The sequence below is a fragment of the Miniopterus natalensis genome, chromosome 4 (genome assembly GCF_054644295.1).
Source record: "Miniopterus natalensis isolate mMinNat1 chromosome 4, mMinNat1.hap1, whole genome shotgun sequence".
In the NCBI taxonomy this organism is placed as follows: domain Eukaryota; kingdom Metazoa; phylum Chordata; class Mammalia; order Chiroptera; family Miniopteridae; genus Miniopterus; species Miniopterus natalensis.
Window position 1 is genome coordinate 71,239,102 of NC_142084.1, and position 21,909 is coordinate 71,261,010.

The 21,909-nt window shown below is 52.7% G+C and overlaps 2 protein-coding genes across 4 annotated transcripts; one reads left to right on the forward strand and one right to left on the reverse strand.

Moving 5' to 3' along the window:
• Positions 1-3,490: 3,490 nt before the first annotated feature.
• On the reverse strand, positions 3,491-11,804 carry USHBP1 (USH1 protein network component harmonin binding protein 1). The gene is made up of 12 exons (XM_016209336.2): positions 11,511-11,804; positions 11,268-11,416; positions 10,118-10,556; positions 7,798-7,923; positions 7,491-7,627; positions 7,187-7,327; positions 6,751-6,918; positions 5,961-6,210; positions 5,221-5,439; positions 4,378-4,481; positions 4,034-4,156; positions 3,491-3,797 (listed from the first exon to the last, which is right to left on the reverse strand). Exons 1-12 carry the CDS (start codon positions 11,562-11,564, stop codon positions 3,608-3,610), a joined length of 2,100 nt encoding a protein of 699 aa, XP_016064822.2. The 5' UTR covers positions 11,565-11,804; the 3' UTR covers positions 3,491-3,607.
• A 4,147-nt stretch (positions 11,805-15,951) lies between these two features.
• BABAM1 (BRISC and BRCA1 A complex member 1) lies at positions 15,952-21,747 on the forward strand. Of its 3 annotated transcripts, none has more exons than XM_016209408.2 (8): positions 15,952-16,305; positions 17,065-17,123; positions 17,816-17,936; positions 18,034-18,112; positions 19,008-19,032; positions 20,192-20,321; positions 20,471-20,557; positions 21,264-21,747. In XM_016209408.2, the coding sequence occupies exons 1-8, from the start codon at positions 16,003-16,005 to the stop codon at positions 21,465-21,467; spliced, it is 1,008 nt and encodes a 335-aa protein (XP_016064894.2). In that variant the 5' UTR covers positions 15,952-16,002; the 3' UTR covers positions 21,468-21,747. The 3 variants fall into 3 exon arrangements, with proteins under 3 accessions (XP_016064894.2, XP_016064895.2, XP_087672926.1); XM_016209409.2 differs by having other exon boundaries at positions 19,014-19,032; XM_087816800.1 differs by having other exon boundaries at positions 15,957-16,305; positions 21,165-21,747.
• Positions 21,748-21,909: the final 162 nt, after the last annotated feature.

Sequence of the window (21,909 nt, forward strand, 5' to 3'; positions counted from 1 at the left end):
GGCCCCCCCGGCGGCCGCTCCGGGCCTGCAGGGCCGAGGGCCGGCGCTTCCCGAGCTGCCGCCCCCGCTGTGGCCGCGCACGCCAGGCCTGGGCCTGAGCTTGGGCCCGAGCCTCTCTCTCGCCGCCACCGCCGACCCCGTGCGCCGGCCTCGCGCTGCGGCCGGTTTGACACACAACGTTCCATTCGCGGGGCGGGCGGGGGGCGGGGGCGGGGGCAGGGGCGCGCGCCGCGGGCTGGGGGCGGGCACTCGTTGCCCTGGCGACAGCCGCCCTTATAAGGGCATGGGTGGCCGTGCGCGGCGCCCGGCGCCGGCGGGAGGGGCAAGGGCGGAGCGCCTAGCTGCTGGGCCTGACCCTCCCCCTCCTCACCCTCGCCCCTGTACACCCTCGCTCCAGCCTTAACCCCTGCCCGGCCGTGGCGGGAACCTGAGCAGCCGCTGCCCTCAGCCTTTCCGCAGCCTCGCTAAGATACCTTTACAGGACCCTCCCCTCCACCTCCTGTTTTGGACATTGCCTCGCTCCACCGCCCTCAAAGGAAGCCCCTCATTCCCGGCAGAAGCAATAATGGGGGTCCAGTTGCACCCGGGTGGCATGACCATGTGCAATACACACAAGCGCAAGCGCGCGCTCACGCCGTACACCCTGGGGGCACTGCACAGTTGCAAAATGGATTGCGTTTGCTTCCTCTTCCAGTAAGTCACCGCGTCCGACCCCCACCCACCGAGTCTCGGCTTGGGCGAACACCTGGTGCTCGGAATATCCAGGGGGAAGGGATGTGGTGGTCGGCGGCTGGCGGGGACGCGAGGTCAAGGGGTCCCTCGCCAGAATTTCAGGCCTCTGAGGGCAGGTCGCCCACCCGCCCGGCGAGGTTGGAGGCGACAAGAATGCCCACCACCCCTGCCGGGGCCTGCCCCTTCCCCTTTAATTTCCTTTTTTTCCGGTGCTTTATAGAAAGGGCTTGGCCAGGCGGCCGGCTGGACTGCAGCTGTCTCTTCCAGGCTCCTGAAGCTCTCCTCCCAGTTGCTGCCTGCCTGCAAAACCTGCCCACAACACCACCCAGACCCTGGGCTAGGGTCAACCAGCACTTATTAAACACCCTTTCAATGCTCCCAGGCTGCTTCTAGCAGGAGAAGCAGGAGCCCCTGGCTCTGGGCTTGTTAACGTTTAACCAGCTGGAAAAGCCCTTCCTTTCACCTTTCACCTTAGAGTCCCCCAGGTCCAGTCGCCAAGCCTTATCTCCTGCCCTGCCCTGCCCTACCCTGCCCAGAGCCAGGCACGAGGCCACGTGGCTGGGCCTCTGAGGGTTGTAGGGGCAGAAGAGCAGTGCCCTCTGCCCCTGAGGCTCCAATGCCCTCCTTTCTCAGGAAAGGGCCTTAGGAAAAGGCACCCTCTCTCTAGATGACATCTGAAGAAGCACCCTGGGGAGAGGGGGCTGCTTAGAAATCTTGCAACACCTAAAAAGATACCAAGGTCCTGGGAAAGCCAGCACAGTCCTCCAGGGCTCTGGGACTCTGGGTCTTCCAGGGAGGGTCTGGCTAAATAGGAGGTGGGGAAGGTTTTAACAGGTACAGAGAGAGTAAGAAGGACTAGGGTTAGACTTGAGCTAGGACTTTCCATGTGTCTAACTAGAGTGGACTTCTGCCCTGTAAGCCTTGCTGAGGGAGGGCGACCTGAGTGGTTAGAGAGGACCCTTTGATTCTGGGGCTTCCTGGGAATGTGGGGGTGCTGACTGGTTATTTGAGGTGAGGACAAGGGTCCTAGGTCCCTGGCCTGGATCTTCCAGGATCCGTGCTGGGGAAATGGGAGTTTTAGAAAGGGAGGCTTAGAAGGGAGAGAAGTTTCAGAGTCAGAGTGGGGCTGGGGAAGGGAGAAGGGAGGGGAAAGGTTTGAGAGAGACATGTCTGGGGCAGGATTGGAGACTAGGGTTAGAAGGTCCGCAGCAGATCCCAGACCCTCAAGGAGGTCCAACCCCTGGCGGCTCCCCTGCCCCCTCCCAGTAGTTCTGCTGACCCTCCACCCCCCTGGGGCCCGCCTGCAAGGGAGGGGGGACGACTCCAGGTCCAGATCCACCCCCCTGACCCCTGCCCGCGGCCCCGCGGTGACATTTGACCTTGTGGCTGCTGCGGAGGGTAGGACAAAGAGGCCTGGGCCCATCTGCCATGGGGGCACCCGTGGGAACGGCCAGACCCCGCTCTGGGAGGCCTGGGAACCAGCCCCCGCCCCCTCCTCCAGCTCGAACTCCTTCCCCACCCTCCAGCAGGTGACCTTTTGCCCCCTTCCCCTATGGGCTACCAGGTGGGACTGGGGGCTAAGGTCATTCTTGGACTCTTGGGAGGGGGGAGAAGGACAAGAGGGGTTAAGGTCTGCTCCTCTGCCCATAGCACAGGCAACATTGCCCGCTCAGTTTCCCGGCTCTCTTCTAAGTCTGCCTCAGTCCAAAGAGAGTGCTCAGGGGTCCAAAGGTCACCAGCCCCAGAGCTCCCCAAGGTGTCTGTAGCTCAGGAGCACCAGGTGGAGGCCAGGTCACTGACTGACCCTTCAGGCTGGTCTTGCCCTCCCAAGACGAAACCACCCAGCACACACCTGCACAGGTGAGGCCTGAGAACCGGCCCCAGCACCAGGCTGAGAACGGAAACCTTGCTAATCCCCAGTTTGGGTTTCAGCTACCGCCCAGGAGGGGACAGCTGGCCACTAATCCCAGTGGGCTGGGTGGAGCCCAGCCCTCCTTTTGCAACCCCGCCAAACCCAGTTGGAAGGGCAGGGAAGTGTGGCCTATGCAAATGACATGCTAATCAGATGCCTGTTACTAACCTGGCTCTTAACACCTCCCACAGCTCCCTAGCCTGATGGTGAAAGCTGGAATTTAGTCTCACGGGGGCCATCCAGATCCTCTAGGTCCCAATGTGCTTCGTATTCACCATCAGCACACACTCTGAGTTTCTCGGTGCCTGCAGTATAGACCCCTGAGTTTCTGCTTTCAGGTTTTGAAGCTCATTACCTTAGCTCCGCATTCTTTGCATGCAAGTTCCAAAGCCGTATCTGATTCCTTCTCCCCCCACCTGCACCCAGAGCACTACGCCCTTCCAGCAAACATTCCACGCCCTGAACCATGGGGACCCTAGTCATCCTGGGACTTGGGCATCTTCCTCTTGCGAGCATCTGCCAGGCCAAACCCAGCATCTCCCAAGGGGGCGGGCAGAGGAGGGTGTGCCCTGCTCCCCCCATACATACACCTTGTTCCCCTCCCTGGCTTCTAGAGACAGGTGAGAGTTGGAATTTCAGCTCTGGCTATGTAACCTCATTAACTCCTGAATCCCCCCAACCAGCCCTGGGGACCCTGTCCCCACAGTCCATGCTGCCTCTGTTGACCCCTTTCACATGCCCCATGGTGCCAGGCGAAAGACACCAAATCTTTTTCAAGTGCTGGCCAACAACCCATCAGGACCCAGACACCCAAGTGTATTCACGCAAGTATATTAGCCTTGTCATAGCAAGCCAAACACGCCTCAACATGCAAAGCCATACCACATGACATTGCTCCAGGACAGTTTATGACATGGCCTGCCACCACTGTCTGGTACATTTAGACATGGCCAGGTACAGGGCCTACAGAAAGGTCTCCCCTGACTGGGAAGGTGGGCCAGGTGGCATGGACTTCCCCAGGACTCTTGTGGTGGCTTCTAGCACAGCCAGCTCCTCTGCCTGTCTGGCCTTCATTAGTGTCACTTGCTGTTCCAGCTTTCTCCGTTGCTCTTCCTGCTTCCGTTGGGCTCCTCGGAAAGCCAGAACCAGGGCTCTGGAAGGGTGAGAGGGCTGAGCCAGGATATAGTCTCCCAACCCACCCAAGACAGGAGCGATGTATTTCCTGATTGTGTCTTCCTGGGATCCCCATGTCACTCAGCAGAAACTGACACATCAGGCACCAGTGGAGATGTAGGATGGATTGAACTTACAGCCCACCTTATAAGAGGAAAAGTGAAGCCCAGAATGAGCCAGGAATGCTTCTAAGGTCACCAAGGGAGGGGGACCTACCTGTGAGCCTTACATAAATCGCTGTTCAGTTTGGCACTCTGAGCACGTCTAACTCTCCCCTTCTGAGCCACCTGTTCCAGCTCCTCCCGAAGAAACTGCAGCTGCTCCCACAGGCCCAGGGCCCTGGTGCAGGAGTTGGAGAGAAGGGTGCTCACAGCCATAGCCAATCCTGTCTTCCTTCTACCTTTCCACCTGCCCACAGTGTTTCCACGGGAGCATACCTGTACACAGGTGCACACCCCGCCTGCCGCTGCTGTACACAACATCCCCATGGGTTCTCACATATGAAACCATGACCACCCTCTCAGGCCAAATATCCCCCAACCCAGGACCCAGGCACACACCGGGTGAGTGATGCCGACAGTTCCTGAGCTAGCTCCTCTGGATCCTGCACTTTTCCCACCTGGCCTCCATCGATGCCCCTGCTGCCTCCAGGTATAGCAGGACCCTGAAGGAAGCAGATGGGAGGGAAGTTACATTGGCCTGGGCCAAGTGTGTGCTCAACTTAAGCTGGATGTTGATGTCTAGACTGTGGCAGCCATAGTCCTTGCCCTCACAGAGCTCCCAGTCTCGTGAGATGCCCTTGTAAGGGTAAAATTACTCCCTAACAAGGGAAATAAATAACAGGTGATCTCATCTGAAGGCAGTTCAGGAAGGCTTCCTGAAGGAGATGATGTCTAAACTCAGACCTGCAGGAGGTCAAGGACTTAACTTGACAAAGAAGGAAGTGAACCATGTTCCTAGCAGGGACAGAGCAGATACGTGGCTTAAAGGTGGAAGAGATGATTCAAAAGAGGATTCTGTAAGCTACTGGAGGCTTTAAGCAGAGGGCAGACATGCCTGACAGAAAGGGGCAAAAAGGAAGGATTCAGGGAGGGAGCTAGAACCAAAATTTAGGAAGAGATGAATCATGGGCTGGGGCTAAAGGAGTGGAGAGGGAGGAATATAAATAGGTTTGGGGGATGTGAAGGAGGAGATACTGGTTTGAGTGGAAGACAGTATACTCCTGGGACTTACTGGGCTCAATACATTCAAAAAAAGAAACCCCAAAGTACAAAGTGTGAACTTTAACCTGCAGCTTACCATTCAACTAATTTCTTTGTGCAGAAATGGAAACTGAGGCTTGGCCAGAGACATTTAGCCAGTAGTGTAATGCTATCCCTACTAGTCCAGGCATGGCTGCTCACCTGGGACCATGCCTCCTCATCTCCACTGCTCCTGCCACTACTGCCACCACCACTGCTGTTGGCCCCACAAGTCTGGAGCTGTGCCCGCTCCCACCGCAGCTGCTCCAGCAGGAGCATGTGGACTGGGCTTTGGGCTCGGAGAGCAGCCTCCTGCAGCTCCAGACCCCGCTTCTCCCGCCGCACCAGCTGTAGCCTCAGCATCAGGTCCTCCAGTGTCTCCTAAGAAACCAAGGAGAGGGCAAAGAATCTATGCCTCCAGGGTCAAATTCTGGGGAAACTGAGGCCTCAAGAGGGCTAGTCAAGCAAGAACTCAAACCCTCACCATGATCTTGTGTGGTGAGAAATATCATCCTCCCATAAAAACTACAGCTGTAGAAATGGCAGTTCAGAGACTGCAAGTATTTTAGACAAGGTCAAGTAACAGCTCAGTGGAAGAGTCCAGAACCTTAGGTCTTTCATGCCAGGCTATAAAACTCAGATTGTGTCCCCTGCCCCATTTCTTTTCCATAAAAATGCATTTTAGAAAGCCAGATTCAAAGTCTTATGAGAAACTGAATTCCAAAGGACAAACTATTCATCCCTCAAAACCCCAGCCCCAATTCTCCTCCCTCCAGGAAGCCTGCCTCTAGCCCAGCAGAACTTTCCCTTGCTACTTGGGTACCTAATCACATCCCTCAGCCTCACCAAAGGGCTTTGTCCCACCAGGAAAGATTGACATAGTGACCACCGCCCACGTGTACCCGTGTGGCCTCCAGGTCCTGCTGAATCTGTATCTTCTCCAGCCGGGGCAGGGCTGGGCCAGGTTGAGTCCCCAGAATGGCCTGCACCAGGGCTTCTGCATGGGGCACAGTGGGCATGGGTGCCAAGGTGACACTAGGCTCTGGGAGAATCTTCACCAGAGCACGGCGCTCCTGGAGACGCTGGACATAGCCCCGGAGCTGGATAGCCACCTCCTGTAGTGTGGGCCTATCCACACTGCTGCCCTCAGGGCTATAGAAAACAGAAGAGGGGCCTGTGTCAACACTGGCAGGCATGGTTGTGCTAACTTCATGCCAACCCTGGTCTTTCATCTTACTGTCCATGATGGATCCTATGCCATCTATGGTGGGCACTGTTATAGTAACATGGTGAGCACTAAAATGTAAACCCCAGTGGGTACCATTATCCATTAAGACAATATAGTGAACACCATCACATCAACGGGCACCATTGCTCATGCCCACATGTTGAACACCATCACACCATGTGATGGGCATCATCACTCAGCTTGCCATCCTATTTGGTGGCATCATGCCAACCTTATTTAGCACTGTCATGCCAGTTATAATCAGTGGGCACCATCACCTATCTTCATGCCAACGCTGGTGGGTCCTATATCAACCTCAATGGCTGTCAACTACCATGACAAATTTGTTGAGTAGCAACCAGCCAATTCCAGCCAGGTCTCCACAGGGGTTGGCTCTGGGAGGCCCATTCTCCAATCAGGACCCCATTTACTGTCCGGTCAATTCCAGGGATTCCCAGGAGTACCTTGGCTGGGGATCCCACAGTGTCTCTCCATCCATGACAGCCTCCTCTTGAGCTAGCAGCCTCTGAGCCTCCTTCTCAGCTGCCTCCAGGTCATTCTTGGGCACTTCTGCTCCTGAGTCTGCTTCCCGGAGAGTGAGCAGGACCCCGTACACTTCCTCACAATGCTCACTGTGGTACAATGGTTCTGAGTGCTCCAGAACACCTAGCCCCATCTTTCCATGTAAGTGATGTTTTCACTTGCTCCTGGGTCTATCACTTCTCCCTGACCCCCACCCCCAGAGAGCATACGAACCGCTTTGGCATACTTGGACTAAAATTGCATTCCATGGTGGGGGAAAGTGCTTTCCTGTAGGGGCCCTGCCTCTCCTTGCGGATCAGGGCCATCTTCTAAATGCACCCATTCTCTTCCCAGTCATTGTGGGTGGGATGCACTCACCTGTATTGCAAGGCCAGACGTAGTGCTGTGGCCTCAGCCTCCCACTGGCCCAGCTGCATGCTGAGACCCTCACACCGGCCCTTGTATCCCTGGAGCACAGCCAATAGCAGACGGTTAAAGCATTTGAGCTTCTCGATGCTCCTGCCTCAGAAGGTGAGGAAGAAGGAAAGTGAGAGGCCTCTCAGGGCAGTCAGGACCTGGCAGACTTCCACCCTCACCCCCACTTCAGCTCCAGACTCTTGGGTTTATATTCTAGCAGAGGAGGTGCCAGTGCCCTTAAGAGCTCAGCATCTCTGTCTCTTACCCCTGGAGCTGCTCCAGCTGAGCTTCCATGATGTGTATCTCAGGGGCAAGGGGCTGGTTGGGGAGAGGCCCAGGGATCTGGGCACTGGAATCACTCTGGAGGCGCTGGAGCAAGGGGTGAGACAGGGAGAAGGGGTCCTGCCAGCAAGAGGGAACTTGATTCACCCAGATTGTCCACAAGAGCCCAATACCATGGGTTTAGGCTTTTCCAACCCCAGAAGCTGTTGGATCACATGGCCAGGATTTGGGTTTCACTGCCCCAAACCCTAAAGACCTCAAATTAGTGGTTTTGAGCTTCCCAGACTCACCTGAGTGGTCCAGGGTTCCCCAGCAGCCCCAGAACTACTGGAACTGCTGCCCAAGCCACCCACTTGGCTGTGGGAGGGAGGTGGCAAGGACTCCAGCCTCAGCAGGGAAGCCTGCAGCTCCTGAACCTGGCAGCGGGGTGGGAATGGGGGAATGTCAGGCCTGGGAGCTCCAAATGCCTACCCACCCTCCCTAAGACCTATTCTTGGGGCAGTGGCAAGAGCCCCAGCTGGAAGCAGGAGCCCCAGATACTCACTGCACCAAATCTCTCACTATATAACCTTCAGCAAGTTACTCAGCCACTCAAGACTTCTCTTTCTTTAGATATACAGATAGCCAACAGAACATGGAAAGTGTTCAACATCACTAGTCATCAGAGAAATGCATATCAAAACCACAATGAGATATGACCTCACACCTGTTACGATGCTTATTATCAAAAAGACAAGAAATGCCCTGGCCAGTGTGGCTCAGTTGGTTGGGTGTTGTCTCATGCACCAAAAGCTTCCTGGTTTGATTCCTGATCAAGGCATATGCCCAGGTTACAGGCAGGATCCCTGGTGGGGGGCATGCAGGAGGCAGTCGATCAATGTTCCTCTCTCACATCAATGTTTCTCTCTCTCCCTCTCTGTTCCTCTCTCTCTTAAATCAATAAAAACATATATATTTTTTAATAGACAAGAAATAACAAGTGTTGATGAGGACATGGAGAAAAGGGAACCCTCGTGCACTATTGGGATTATAAATAGTATGGAAGTTCCTCAAAAAAATTAAGAATTGCCTGGCCAATGTGACTCAGTTAGTTAAAGTTGTCCCGTGCACTAGGAGGTCGCTGAAGGGAGCTAAAACTCATAGGGTTAAAGTTAATTGTGTCTTGTAAACACATAGTGTGCTTTGTTTGCTTCCTATCTCATGTTGCCCCTTACAATTATCTTTAGCTGCCACTTTATCCAAAGGAAACAAAAACACTAATTCAAAAAGATATTTGCACCCCTATGTACAAGAGCCAAGACATGGAAGCAACCTATGTGTCCCTCACTGGGTGAATGGATGAAGAAAATGTGCTACATATACACAATGAAATATTACTCAGCCTTAAAAAGGAATGAAACCTTGCCACTTGCAACCACATGGATGGACCCTAACAGCCTTATGCTAAGTAAGATAAATCAGATAGAGAGAGACAACTACTGTATGAGAGAAAACACTTATATGTGGAATCTGAAAACAAAACACTGAACTCATAGATACAGAGAACAGACTGGAGGTTGTCAGGGGTGAGGAGTGGGGGTGAAATTAAAAATAAATAGGCCCTGGCCGAGTCACTCATTTGGTTAGAGAGTCCTCCTGATATCCAAGTTTGAGGGTTTGATCCTTGGTCAGGGCATCAGGGCATTTTCAAGAGTCAACCAATGAATGCATAAATAGGTGGAACAACAAACCAGTGTTTCTCTCTCTCTCTGTCATCAATGAATAAATATTTCAAAAATAAAATAAATAAAAATAGATAAACTTTTTTCCCACCTGGGAAGTGAGCCCCACTCTGTAGGGGAATGGGCCCCACCCCTTGCTCTGACCTCCTGCAGTCCCAGTTTTGCCACCTGTAGATTATGCCTGCTCCCCACGACTGCTGTGGGGCACATGGCTTTAATTCACATGCTGGGGAGGCCTCTAGCCTTCACCCCAAACCTGCCAGCTCCACCTTCAACATCACCCATAATTTGCTCACTTCTCACCACCTCCACAACTTCCACCATCTGGTGTCTGGACCAGTGCCTCCTCCTGAATCTCCAGGATTTCACCCTCGCTCTCCACTGCTGTTCCTCCCACTGCAGCCAAGGGGGTGCCCATGAACACCTGCATCAGGTGGCCACCCTCCCCTGCTCAGAACCCCCCGTGGTTCCCACTTCACTCAGACCAAAAGCTCAAATCCTTCCTACAGCCCACAAATCTCTGCAGGAACTGCCCTATCACCTCCCTGCCCTCACCTCCTCCCACTCACCTCCACACTGGTCTTCTCACTATTCCTCAGACCCGCCAATCGCACTCCAACCTCAGGGCCTTTGCATATGCTATTCCGCTATTCCCTCTGCCTGGAATTGTCTTTGCATGGCTCCTCCCTCACCTCCATGTGGTCTTATTCAAGTGTCACCTCCTATGTGATCACCTTAATGAAGATTGCAAAGGACCTGCATCTTTGGGGGCTCAGCAGTCAATGGTGCATAAAAGTTTTTCGAATGAACAAATGATTGAACATCTCCTATGCCAGGCTGCCTCCTTTCTCAGACATTGAGCCCTGGGAAGCAGGAATGCCCCACTCACCTCTCTCTGCAGCATTTCCTTCTCTGCCTGGATGGCCTCCAGGGAGGCCTGCATGTGGATTAGCTCATCCTCACGGCTGCCCAGGGCCAAACGCAGCCAGGCATTCCTCTCTGCCAGGTGGGCCGCCTCCCGCTGGCAGCGGCCTGCCCCCTCCTGCTCCAGCCAGGGCCTTGGCTCCCCCTGGATTCTGCCCTCCACCTCCACTGACCCAGGACAGCTTGGGGGCTGGCAGCGCCAGGCAGCTGCCGCAGCCTCCAGTGAGCTCAGAACATGCTGGAGAGTCTGAAACACGTCAGGGGCCTCAGGTCCAGAGAGGACAATCTCCTCTTCCCATGGGGCTGCCTTTGGGGCATGGTGAGCTTCTTCTGCAGGCTCATGGGGCCCATCCAGGGCTGGGGCCGGTCCCCTGCTGGAGTCCCCATTAGCCTCTTTGTCAGTTCTGCAAAGAAACGAGCGATGGAAGTGTCTAAAAATGAGGATGTCTGGGGTGGCTGGCACACAGGGGCTGTGTGTCAAGACTGAGACTGCGCCCGCCCAGCGTGGCTCAGAGGTTGAGCATCGACCCGGTTTGATTCCCGGTCAGGGCACATGCCCGGGTTGTGGGCTCGGTCCCCAGTTAGGGGTGCGTGCAGGAGGCAACTGGTCAATGACTCTCTTATCATTGATGTTTCTCTCTCTCTCTCTCTCTCTCTCTCTCCCTCTCTCCCTCTCTCCCTCTTACTTCCTTTCTCTCTGAAAGCAATAAAAATATATTTTTTAAAAAACTGGGACTGCATCACCCTGGCTTGTTTGGCTCAGTGGTTAGAGAGTAAGCCCTCAGACTGGAGGGTCCTGGGTTCGATTCCAGCCAAGGGCACGTACCTCGGTTGCAGGCTCTGTCCCCGCCCCGGTTGGCACAGGAGACAACCAATCAGTTGAGATATCTCTCTCTCTCTCCCCCTTCCTCTCTCTGAAAGGCTACGGAAAAAATATCCTCGGGTGAGGGGAAAAAAAAGCACTGAGACTATATCATGCAGGGCCTTAAAAATCAGGCTGAGGCAGGCAATGGGAAGCCATGGTGTGTGTGTGAGCAGGGGGGCTGGGGGGGACACAGGCAGAGCTATGGGTGGGAAAGAGCTGGAGTGGAGGACACAGATCAAGCAGGCCTTACCTGCTCTTCAGGCCTTGCCCACTTTCCTCTGCCTCAGGGCCCAGCAGCTCAGGCTTGCAGCTTTCCTGAGATGGCGCAGGGCCTAGCTCAGAGCTTCCGCTGGCTGCCTCAGCCTCCTCTGAACTCTCTGCCACAGGGTCCAGCTCACCCTGCAAATGACCACCAGGGTTCAGCTCTGAGCAAGGCAGGGCTGGGCCCTGGGGTCCTGCTGAGTTGTCTGTGTCAGGGACCGGGGACACTTACAGGTGGAGCATGCCTCCCTCGCCGGCTTCGGGGCCGTGTGGCCCGGGCACTCATTGTTGTCCAGAAATCAGTGTCCTCTGAATCCCTCCCTTTGTCCCCTCCTAAAACCACAGCCTGACCTCAGCTCTTGCCTTTGTTGTCCTGGTAAATAACAGCTTCAGTTTCGTCTTCTGTGAAATGGGCATTGATTTTCCCCCTCCAGAAGAGGTCTTAAGTCACCAATGTTGATTTGGCACATTTAAATGCCTCTGTTGACAGACAGCTCACTACCTACCAAGATTGACCTGATCTCCCCCTTCTCTTCTGCCTCCATTATTTTTTACTGTCTTGGTGTTCCCCTCCCTCCCCTATCTGGACCTAAAATGAGCACTTCAAGAGTCCTCTCTCCTCCCCAGTGCCCTCCCTAACCAGAGGACCCGATCCTCGGGTTGGGTCCCTTCAGCCCACTCTACTTCTCTGTTCCTCCGGGAGCACTTTGGTCAGAGGCCTGATTCCCTGGATACTTTTGGGGTCACTCTGGCCACTGCCCACTCAGGCTGGCCTGGGAGAGGCCGGGAAACAGGAAGCCCCCTCCCCTGGTCATATGACTTGTTATTGTGCAGTTTCCTTCTCAAGGACAACGCCTTCCTCAGTCCCAGCAGGGGATATGTGTCCAGCTCCTGAGATGCCTGTCCCTCCTCACCTCAGACTCTAATGCCACAGCTTTTCCATTTCTGAGCCTCAATTTCCTTATCTGTAAGTGGGGGATAAATATAGCATTTACCTACAGTGCCCTGGAGTTTTAACAAAAAATTTGCACATGGCCAGGTACCGTCGGGGAATTGAATCACACCACATGTTCCTTGCTCTATATTATGAGCCCTGTTTCTGCTTTCTCTGCCAGCTGCTGTTTCTCCTACATAAATGCTGAATTCCTCAGAGCCTACATGGTCCTTACGTCCTGCCCATTTTCCCTGCATCCGCCTCTAATGGGCTTTCTTCTGTTTACTCATAATTACAGCAAGCCTCTTTTGTCCCACCTTGATGCCAGTCCAGCCCCCTCTCTGGGCTCCTTAGCCCCCCACCCCTATCCACTGCCTTCCCCATCCAGGCACCAGATACAGAGATCTGATTATTCGTGTTCCTTGCTCACACCCTCCGTGGCTCCCCAATGCCCTTGAGAAACATTTCAAGCCCTTCAACCTGGCCTTCAAAGTCCTTAAAAAGTATACCTGCTGCTTGCACCCATGTATAACTCCATGCTATAGCCATGATGGCCCCCTCCATGAACAGCTGAAGGTTCTCAATTCTCTCACACCCCCAGGCCTTTGGTCAGGCTGTAACCTCTGCCTGAAACACCCTGTCCTTCCTTCTGCACTTGGATTAACTGTGCAGAGACTGGAGTAGGCTGAATCTTCCTGGTCCCACTGACAGACCCTAGGAGGCTGAATCTTCCTGCTTATGGAGAGAAATTGTACTTCTCTGACTTGGGGGTACCCAGGGAAATTGAAATCCTCACTCTTAAGCCTTGCTCCAGCCATATGAGCCTGGGAGAGGCTCAGCCACTCCAAGGCTCTTCCAAGCCTCCAGACCTTTGTCCAAGCCTTCTGCCTGGATCGCCTTTCTTCCTTTTGTTCTTCCAGCATATTCTCCACTCTTCAAGGCTTAGTCTACACAGCTCCTCCTGGCTTCTCATTAAACCAGAGCCTGGCTGATGTGGGCAGGCTTAACTGACTCTTAGAAATAAAGAAACTGAGATTTAGAATGTGTGTTTTTTCATTAAACTTTGTTTTAATGGTTCTCAAAATTCTGTGGTAGATTTTTGGTCAAGTTGTTTCCATTAAAGAGTACTGGTTTTAAAAACTAATAACCGGCCCAGCCGGGCGTGGCTCAGCGGTTGAGCATCGACCTAGGATCCAGGAGATCGGGGTTCAATTCCTGGTCAGGGCACATGCCCGGTTTGCGGGCTCGATCAATGACTCTCTCATCGTTGGTGTTTCTATCTCTCTCTCTCTCTCTCCCTCTCCTTTCCTCTCTCTGAAATCAATAAAGATATATTTCAAACAAACAAACAAAAAAAACTAATAACATAGCCCTGGCATATGTGGCTCAGTGGTTAGAGCATCAGGCCTTGTACCAAAGGGTCTCTGGTTCGATTACTGGTCAAGGGTACGTACCTGGGTTGCAGGTTTGATCCCAGGCCCTGGTGGGGGCATGTGCAGGGGACAACCAATGGATGTGTCTCTTTCACATAAATTTTTTTTTCTCTCTCTCTCCTCCCCACCATTCTACTCTCTCTAAAAATCAATAGAAAAATTATTCTCATTTGAGGATTAACAACAAAAAAACCTTAAATGACCAATTAAGACAGATAGTTCTGAGACAGTTTTTCCACCATTAGGGTGGGAGGTATTGGGGATAATATTCATTGAGCCTTCTGAGCTTTCTGGGTAGACTTGGTGACTTTACCAGCTCCAGCTGCCTTTTTGCTGTTCCGCTTATTGATACATTCATTGGTTGATCTTTGTATGTACCTTGATGGGGGATGGAACCCACAACCTTGGCAAAATGAGACAACTCTCTAACAACTGAGCTATCCCTCCAGGGCTTTTGTCCACTGCTTTTTTTTTTTTTTTTTTTTTTAATATATCTTTATTTCAGAGAGAGGAAGGGAGAGAGAGAAACGTCAGTGATGAAAGGGTAGTCATTGATCGGCTGCCTCCTGCACGTCCCCAACTGGGGATCGAGCCCCAACCTGGGCAAGTGCCCTGACCGGGAATCGAACCGCGATCTTGATGCTCAACCGCTAAGCCACGAGGGCTAGGCTAGTTCTTTTGTTTTGTTTTTAATTTTTATTGAACTTACTGGGGTGACATTGGTTAATAAAATTATATAGGTTTCAGGTGTACAGTTCTATAATACATCATCTGTATATTGTATTGTGTGTTCACCACCTCAAGTCAAGTCTTCTTAGTATTTTTTATTTTTACAAATACATATAAAATAAGAATTCAGTAATTGGGAGGGGCCTTGGGCCTGAACCACGCCCACCTCAGTCCGCAAAAACCCGCCCCTCACAAATCAGCCGCACCTTTTCTAAATCCCGTCCAATCCGGTCCCACTCAGCCTTTCACATTGCAAACTAGGCCTTCTCCATCCCTCTGAGCCAGGTCCATCAAAGCCCGCTCCATTCCCCCTCACCCCAGCCTAAAGAACCGCTGACCGGCGCGGTCTGATTCCTCCTGAAACAAAAACTCCGCCTCATTTTGCTTTTAGCCAATCACAACCCAGACTCCGCCCCACTTAGTCCCACTCCCGCCCGTCACCTCCCAAACCTTACCCCCTAGTAGAGCACCAGCCTATCAGCTTCCAAGGCTCCTCAGCCTCGGCCGGTTCACCCTTCCGCTCGCCTGCGGCCTGCTGAACTACATTTCCCAGGAGGCATCGCGGCCGCGCCGCACCACGTCCGGCTGCGAAGATGGCGGCTTTCTAGCGAGTCGGCAGCCCGGTCGGAGGGAGGCTTAGGCTACGGTGAGCATAAGTTGGGTGTTGAAAGCGTGCGGGGCTCGTCCCTCGAGGCCTAGCTCCCGTAGCCCCCTAGGTCTAGCCCCTTGCCCCCTTGAAGCTTCCGTTTCCAGCTCTGGTTTCTTCTGCAGCCTAGCATTCATCCTTCGTGATACAGTTAATTCCTTAGAGGCGGTGGGGGCTGCAAGGCGCTCAGAGACCAACCTTGGCAGCCCGCACCCATTGCCCAAATAGGCAGGCTCTTCCATTGGCGTCCTATCTTTCCTCAAACAGACCTGTAACACCGAGATCCGCGCCCCTCCCTTGTGCAGACACACCTCTGTGTACAGACCCCTCCACCGCGCCCCCCCCCCCCCCCCCCCCAGGCCGCCCAGCGTCCACTGGGGAGAATCCCAGAGGTTATTATTCCTTTATTCACCAAAACATTTTCAGTTTCAGGTTACAGAAAACCCAACTCAACCTGGCTTAAGCAAGAAAGGGGAGTTAGTGGCTCATAGAGTGATTCCAGGCGTAGCTGGATCCAGGCTCTCAGAAGTCTGCTGTTCTCTGGGTGAGCATCACCCAGGCAGGCTCTTTCCCTTCTTGGAGGCTAAAGAGCCTCCTAGCAACTCTCGACTTGTATCTTCCCAGCTCTGCAACTCTAAAGAGCCCCTCTCCCCTAATGGCAGTATTGGAAATCCCAGAGCTCTTCCTCACTGGACTGTCCCCATTTCTGAGCCATTGCGGTAGCCAGTTGTGTTCACTGGCTGAGGGTGGGGATAGTAATACAGAAAAAAAAAATGGAGGCTATTACCTAAGTCAGAGTGGATACTTGGCTGATAAGTATAAAGGCACCCATTCTACAAATGAGGAAACTGAGGCCCTGAGAGGAGTGACTCATAGTAAGCATCTAGTGCCCTGTCCTTCTGGGTAACCAAATGTTTCTGAAACCCCTAAGGGCAGGATTCTGGCTTCCCCCATCTCTGCTTCATCTAGCCACTCAGAAGCCATGGAGGTGGCAGAGCCCAGCAGCCCCACCGAGGAAGAAGAAGAGGAGGAAGAGGAGGAGGAGGAGGAGGAACAGTCAGTGGAGCCAAGGCCCCGCACACGTTCCAACCCTGAGGGGGCTGAGGACCGGGCACTGGGGGCCCAGGCCAGTGTGGGCAGCCGCAGTGAGGGTGAGGGTGAGGCGGCCAGTGCTGATGATGGAACCCCGAACCCTCTGGGAGCTGGCTCCAAGCCCTGGCAGGTGCCCCCGCCAGCCCCTGAGGTCCAGGTGCGGACGCCAAGGGTCAACTGTCCGGAGAAGGTGGTAAGTGGGAATTCGGCCTTCAGCTCTGAGGCTTTAGGGAACTTTGGGTTGACATTCTTGCCTTTTGGGACTCACTCTGCAAACAGCCCTTTTGTATTAGTTTCCTGGGCTGCCACAACAAATTACTGCAAATTGGGTGGCTAAAAAACCCTAGAAATTTATTTTCCAACATTCCTTGGAACCAGAATCTGGAATCAAGATGTTGGCAGGGGCTCCATTTTTTCTGGAGACTCTAGGGGAGGATCCTTCCTTACTCTTTCAGCTTTGGGTCGCTCCAGGCATCCTTGGCTTGTAGCTTCATCACTCCGATCTCTGTCTCCATCTTTACATGGCCTTTTGCTCTCTGTCTCTGTGTCTCCTCTTTTTTTATTATAAGGATACTTGTAATTGGATCATATGATCTTAATTTCTTTAATTATATCATTAAGGACCCTAATTCTAAATAAAGTCACATCTGAGATTCTAGGCAAACATATCTTCTGGGAGCCACAGTTCAACAACCCACTATACCCATGTTTCTTTGTCACATATTCTCTTGTTTACTTATTCACTTATTAACTTGGACTTCTAGTCCAGCGTTCTTTCCCCTGAGCTACTTACTTCCAAAGTGGATAGCTTGGCTGGGAATTGGGGGTCATCTTACCACCTTTTCAGTCAGGTCTGCTTAAAGAGGGCCAGGCATATGGGGGCTGGCGTTAACATCCAGACACCAGGTGCTGACAGTCACAATGCTCTCACCACCATCTAACTTCATTGCAGATCATCTGCCTGGACCTGTCGGAGGAAATGTCACTGCCAAAATTGGAGTCGTTCAACGGGTGAGAGGGACATTTTAGGGCTTGAATGTGTAGCCACAGCTGGGAGGAGTGCAGCCTGAAAAACAGGGCTTTCTCTGAGACTCGTACTATTGTGGTCTGGCTCAAGGCCTGGCGGTATCAGAGCATAGCAGCAGTAACTGGTGATACAGTGGTGGCCCATCAGGCTCTGTTTCAGCATGTGAGAGCTATCACGTGCCACCCACGGCAATGACTTAGAAACTTAGAGAAGCAAAGTAACTTACCTTAGACCTCATAGCAAATAGGCAGAGCCAGAATTCAGACTCAGGCTTAGCTAACCCCAAAGTCCTTGCCCTGAGCAGGTGGGTCTCTGTGGGATTGAGTGGCAATACCTAGAGAGGGCCTGAGGGGCTCTGGGAGATATTGAGCCCCTCGCTGGCACCCTTTACTACCTATGGCTGAGCAGTGATCTGGGGGCACCTCACAAGAATCAGATGTGAGACCCCAGGCTGGCCAGAGGGACCCATTTGGAGAGGGTGAGAGCTGGAGAGGGCAGGTCAGCTGACTTAGGTTTATGACTGGACTCTGCCACCCCCTGCTGTTTGATCTGGGCCAGGGCCTCATTGTGGGGCTGGTGGAGGGTTCCCCAGGATGGACAGGTGAGGAGACATCCCCCCAACCCAGGCCTAGAGGCCTGTCCTTAACCACCTCCCTCATTCCCTGTCCCTCCCCAGCTCCAAAACCAATGCTCTCAACGTCTCCCAGAAGATGATTGAGATGTTTGTTCGGACAAAACACAAGATTGACAAAAGCCATGAATTTGCCCTGGTGGTGGTGAATGATGACACTGCCTGGGTAAGGCTGGCGCACCCTGGGGGCAGGGACAAGGCTGGGTGCCCTGGCGTCCCTTGGGGTCAGAGAGCACCTTGCTGAGACCTGTGTTTCCCCATAGCTGTCTGGCCTGACCTCTGACCCCCGTGAACTCTGCAGCTGCCTCTACGACCTGGAGACAGCCTCCTGCTCCAACTTCAGTATCCTTCCAGGGGCGCCCTGTGGGACAGGGGGCAGAGGTTGGGGTCTGTCCTGTCCTGTTGTACCCAGAACCCAGGAAGCCTGAGCTGTGGAGGTGGCCAGCTCACACTGGCTCAGATCCAGATCCCAGCTCTGCAGCATCAGGCTTGGGCCAGTCACCTCTCTAGCTTTCGGTTTCTTTTTTTTTTTTTTTTTAGACTTTTTATGAGAGTTTATTTGAGTGAAACTGATGACATTGCCAGGAAGCAAAATCTTGAATGCTCCCCAGGCTCTCAGTTTCTTCATCTGTAAAATGGGATGCAGAGAACCTTTTACTCCATGGTTGCTGTGGAGGTAAAGTCATAACAGAACCAAAACCAACTGATTTGGACTCTGGATGTCAAAACTATACCCACAAGGGGAGCACTCCATGCAGGGCCAATTATACATATGGTGCCATTTGCTCAATTAATGGCAATATGTGACTGAAAAGTCACAGTCACCACTACATCACACTTTATGCTAATTTGAACATGAAAGGCTCACATGTAGCACAAAACTTAAATAAAATATCATCCCTGTGAGTTAGAAAACTGATGAGTATTGGGAGGAGGGAAACAGGGACACCCATGGCTCTTTGCTTATACGGAGAGTGTCCTTAACCCTGAGGAAAAGGGGGGTTTTGAATCACCATCAGTCTTCAGGGTATCTGATACCAGCCCCCTAGTTTATGATCTCTGCTGGGGAAAACAGTCTCAGAGAGGCAACTAGGCTAGGATCACACAGGTTTTCCAGACAGTGGTACCTGGCACCAGGTTCTGAGGCACCTGGGGTCTCTTGGCATCAGGATGAGGGAAGTCATTAACCCTCCCACCCATGCTCTGCTACCAGCATTCTCCTTAGCATCCCTGCCAGATATAGAAGGTCTCTTCAGTCTCATGTAAGTCCTCCCTTCCCTGTACCTCGCCCTCTGTGTTAGTCCTATGGTGGCCTCATGGTCCTCCACACCATTGTTTTAACCCAGAGGGCAGCATACTTTTTCTATAAAAAGACAGATGGTAAATGTTTTTGGCTTTGCAGACCATATGGTCTCTGTCATAACAACTGGACTCTGCCTTAGTAATCCAAAAGCAGCCAAAGACCCTATGGACACAGTGGGTGTGGCCATGTGCCAATAAAACTTTATTGACGAGCACTTTAATTTGAATTTCATGTCATTTCCACATGTCATGAAATATTCTGATTTTTCCCCCCTCCAATTATTTAAAAATATAAAACCCATTCTTAGCTTTTCGGCCCTAATATTCCAGTCCCTGTTTTCACCAGCCCCTGATGCTGGGCACAGAGCTTGTGTTGTCTTTACCATCATAATTAACTTGGTACAAACATCTCAGCAAATTTTGCAGGTGAACCCATGGGGTAAATTTGCAATGGAGGACATATTGGATTAAGGGAGGAGGGGATTATTTTGTTAGACATTGCCAAAGTATTGTCCCAGAAGTTAACCCTGTTTATTTCCCCTGGTACCAGGATTGATTATACTGCTGAAAGCTCTGCCTGTGTGGTAGTGCTTTTCTTTGAGCGTTTTTTCATTCATCTTTAAGCCATTTGATATTCCCTCAGTGATTTGTCTATTTGTCCCCTTTACCTGTTTTTCCATGAGGATGTTTGTTTTTTTCTTGTAGATTATCAGATTTGCTTTTACATAGGAAGGACCTTAACCCTCTGTCTAGTGCCCTCTGCCCATGAGATTCAGTTGTGGCTGAATAGGGAAATGTGTCTTGACTTAGCTATAAGATTAGGTCCCTGCCTAAGAGTTTCTGGCCTGGTGGGGCAGGGCCAACTCCAAGTGATGGGAGATATTCAGGGTGGCCAGTGCGCAGGTTCCAGCTTTGGGTTTAGCAAAGCCTCTCTGCTGGAACAGGCAGAGGGTAAGGCTGGGATGGCATCCTGGGTAGAGGGAACAGCATGTGGGAAGGCTCAGAGGCAGCAATGAACTGGGGAGGGGCCTTGCATGCCCAGCAAGGAGCTGGGCTCTTCAAAGGTGATGATAAGAGGGACCCCCAGAGTGTGTTCTGACCTGTCCCCTCATTGTGTAGTCAACAGAAGACTGAGCTGCCAGTCACAGAGAATGTGCAGACGATCCCACCCCCATATGTGGTCCGTACCATCCTTGTCTACAGCCGCCCGCCCTGCCAGCCCCAGTTCTCTCTGACTGAGCCCATGAAGGTGACTGAGGCCTGGGAGAGGGTGGTGAGACACTAGGAGGCTGGGGCACCTATTGGCATGTTCCCAGAGTCTGAGGCTGACGCTGGGGAATTATGGTCATGGGGCACAGGGTGACCTGAGTCCCAAAGGCTGGTGTTCTTCCCCTGCAGAAAATGTTCCAGTGCCCATATTTCTTCTTTGATGTTGTTTATATCCACAATGGCGCTGATGAGAAGGAGGAGGAGATGAGCTGGAAGGTGAGGCCGTGGCAGGTGTGGGTGGCAGGTGGGTGTAGATGGGATGTCTCAGAACCCACCTACCCTGGTTTGGGGGTTCCCAACTCCTGGTCATTCAGTCATTTGACAACCGTTTCCATATGTCTGCTGGGAGCTCAGGGAGGCTGTTGGGATAGTGGCCTAGGGAGCAAGTAGGGTCTTGCCCACCTCATCTGCAGCACTTCCTGCTTCTCTCTCTTTCTGCCTTTGTCCTGGCTGTGCCCTCTTCTTGGAGCACCCTTACCTCCCTGTCTCCCCCAAGCTCTGCTGGTCATTCACGTCCCAGCCCTGAACTAGCTGTGGGACCTCAAGTGGGCTACTTACCTCTCTAAGCCTCAGTTTACCCAACTGTGAACAGGGAGAGTTGAGACCAGCTCCTACTCATACCTCAATATTTAAACCAAAAGTCTTTATTTTGGGAAGCTTTCCCTGCTCAAGGAAGATCAGCATGGGGGCTCAGGGGTAGTCTACATCCAACTGTCTCCAGGACTGAGACCTTTCGGTAATCCCTAACACTGGGTGGGTAGCAGGGAATGTTTGCTGAATGCAGGAATGTTTTCTGCCTGGCAAACTCCTCTTCACCCTTCAGAACCCAACCCTGGTGCCCTCTCCTCTGGGAAACCCTCCAGGGGCAAGGAAGGGCTGCCAGGGGAACCCTTGCCTGAAGAGCCCCTCCCTGGCCTCACAGGACATGTTTGCCTTCATGGGCAGCCTGGATACCAAGGGCACCAGCTACAAGTATGAGGTGGCACTGGCTGGGCCAGCTCTTGAGCTGCACAACTGTATGGCTAAGCTGCTGGCTCACCCATTGCAACGGCCCTGCCAGAGCCATGCCTCCTACAGCCTGCTGGAGGAGGAGGATGAAGCCACTGAAGTTGAGGCCACTGTCTGAACCATCCCTGTGCATCCAGCCTTGTACAATGAAACCCCTGGCCTAGAGTAGTGCTGGTTCTTAAACTCCACTCCATGGGACCCCTGGGGGGCTTCAAGGAAGCATTCAGTTACTTCGGAGCCCTGGGAGGAAGCCCAAGATTCTAGGAAGCATCCAAGGGACTGTGGACACCCATTCCCCATATTTCCCAGCTCATATTTCACTCCCCAGTTTGTCTGTTGTAATTTGTTTTTCCCTGTGTGATTTTTGTCATCAGAATAAAAATCTGAGAAATCTCTAACCCAGGTCCACACCAGTCACCTTGTGTTAATTAGGATCTTCTTGGTTGCAATGACAGAAAACTCGCCCGATGAACAAGAAGGGTAATGGCTTGGTTCTTGTGGATGAAAAGCCAAGGTGCAACTTCCGGCTTGACTATCTACAGCTATACGGACAACATTGC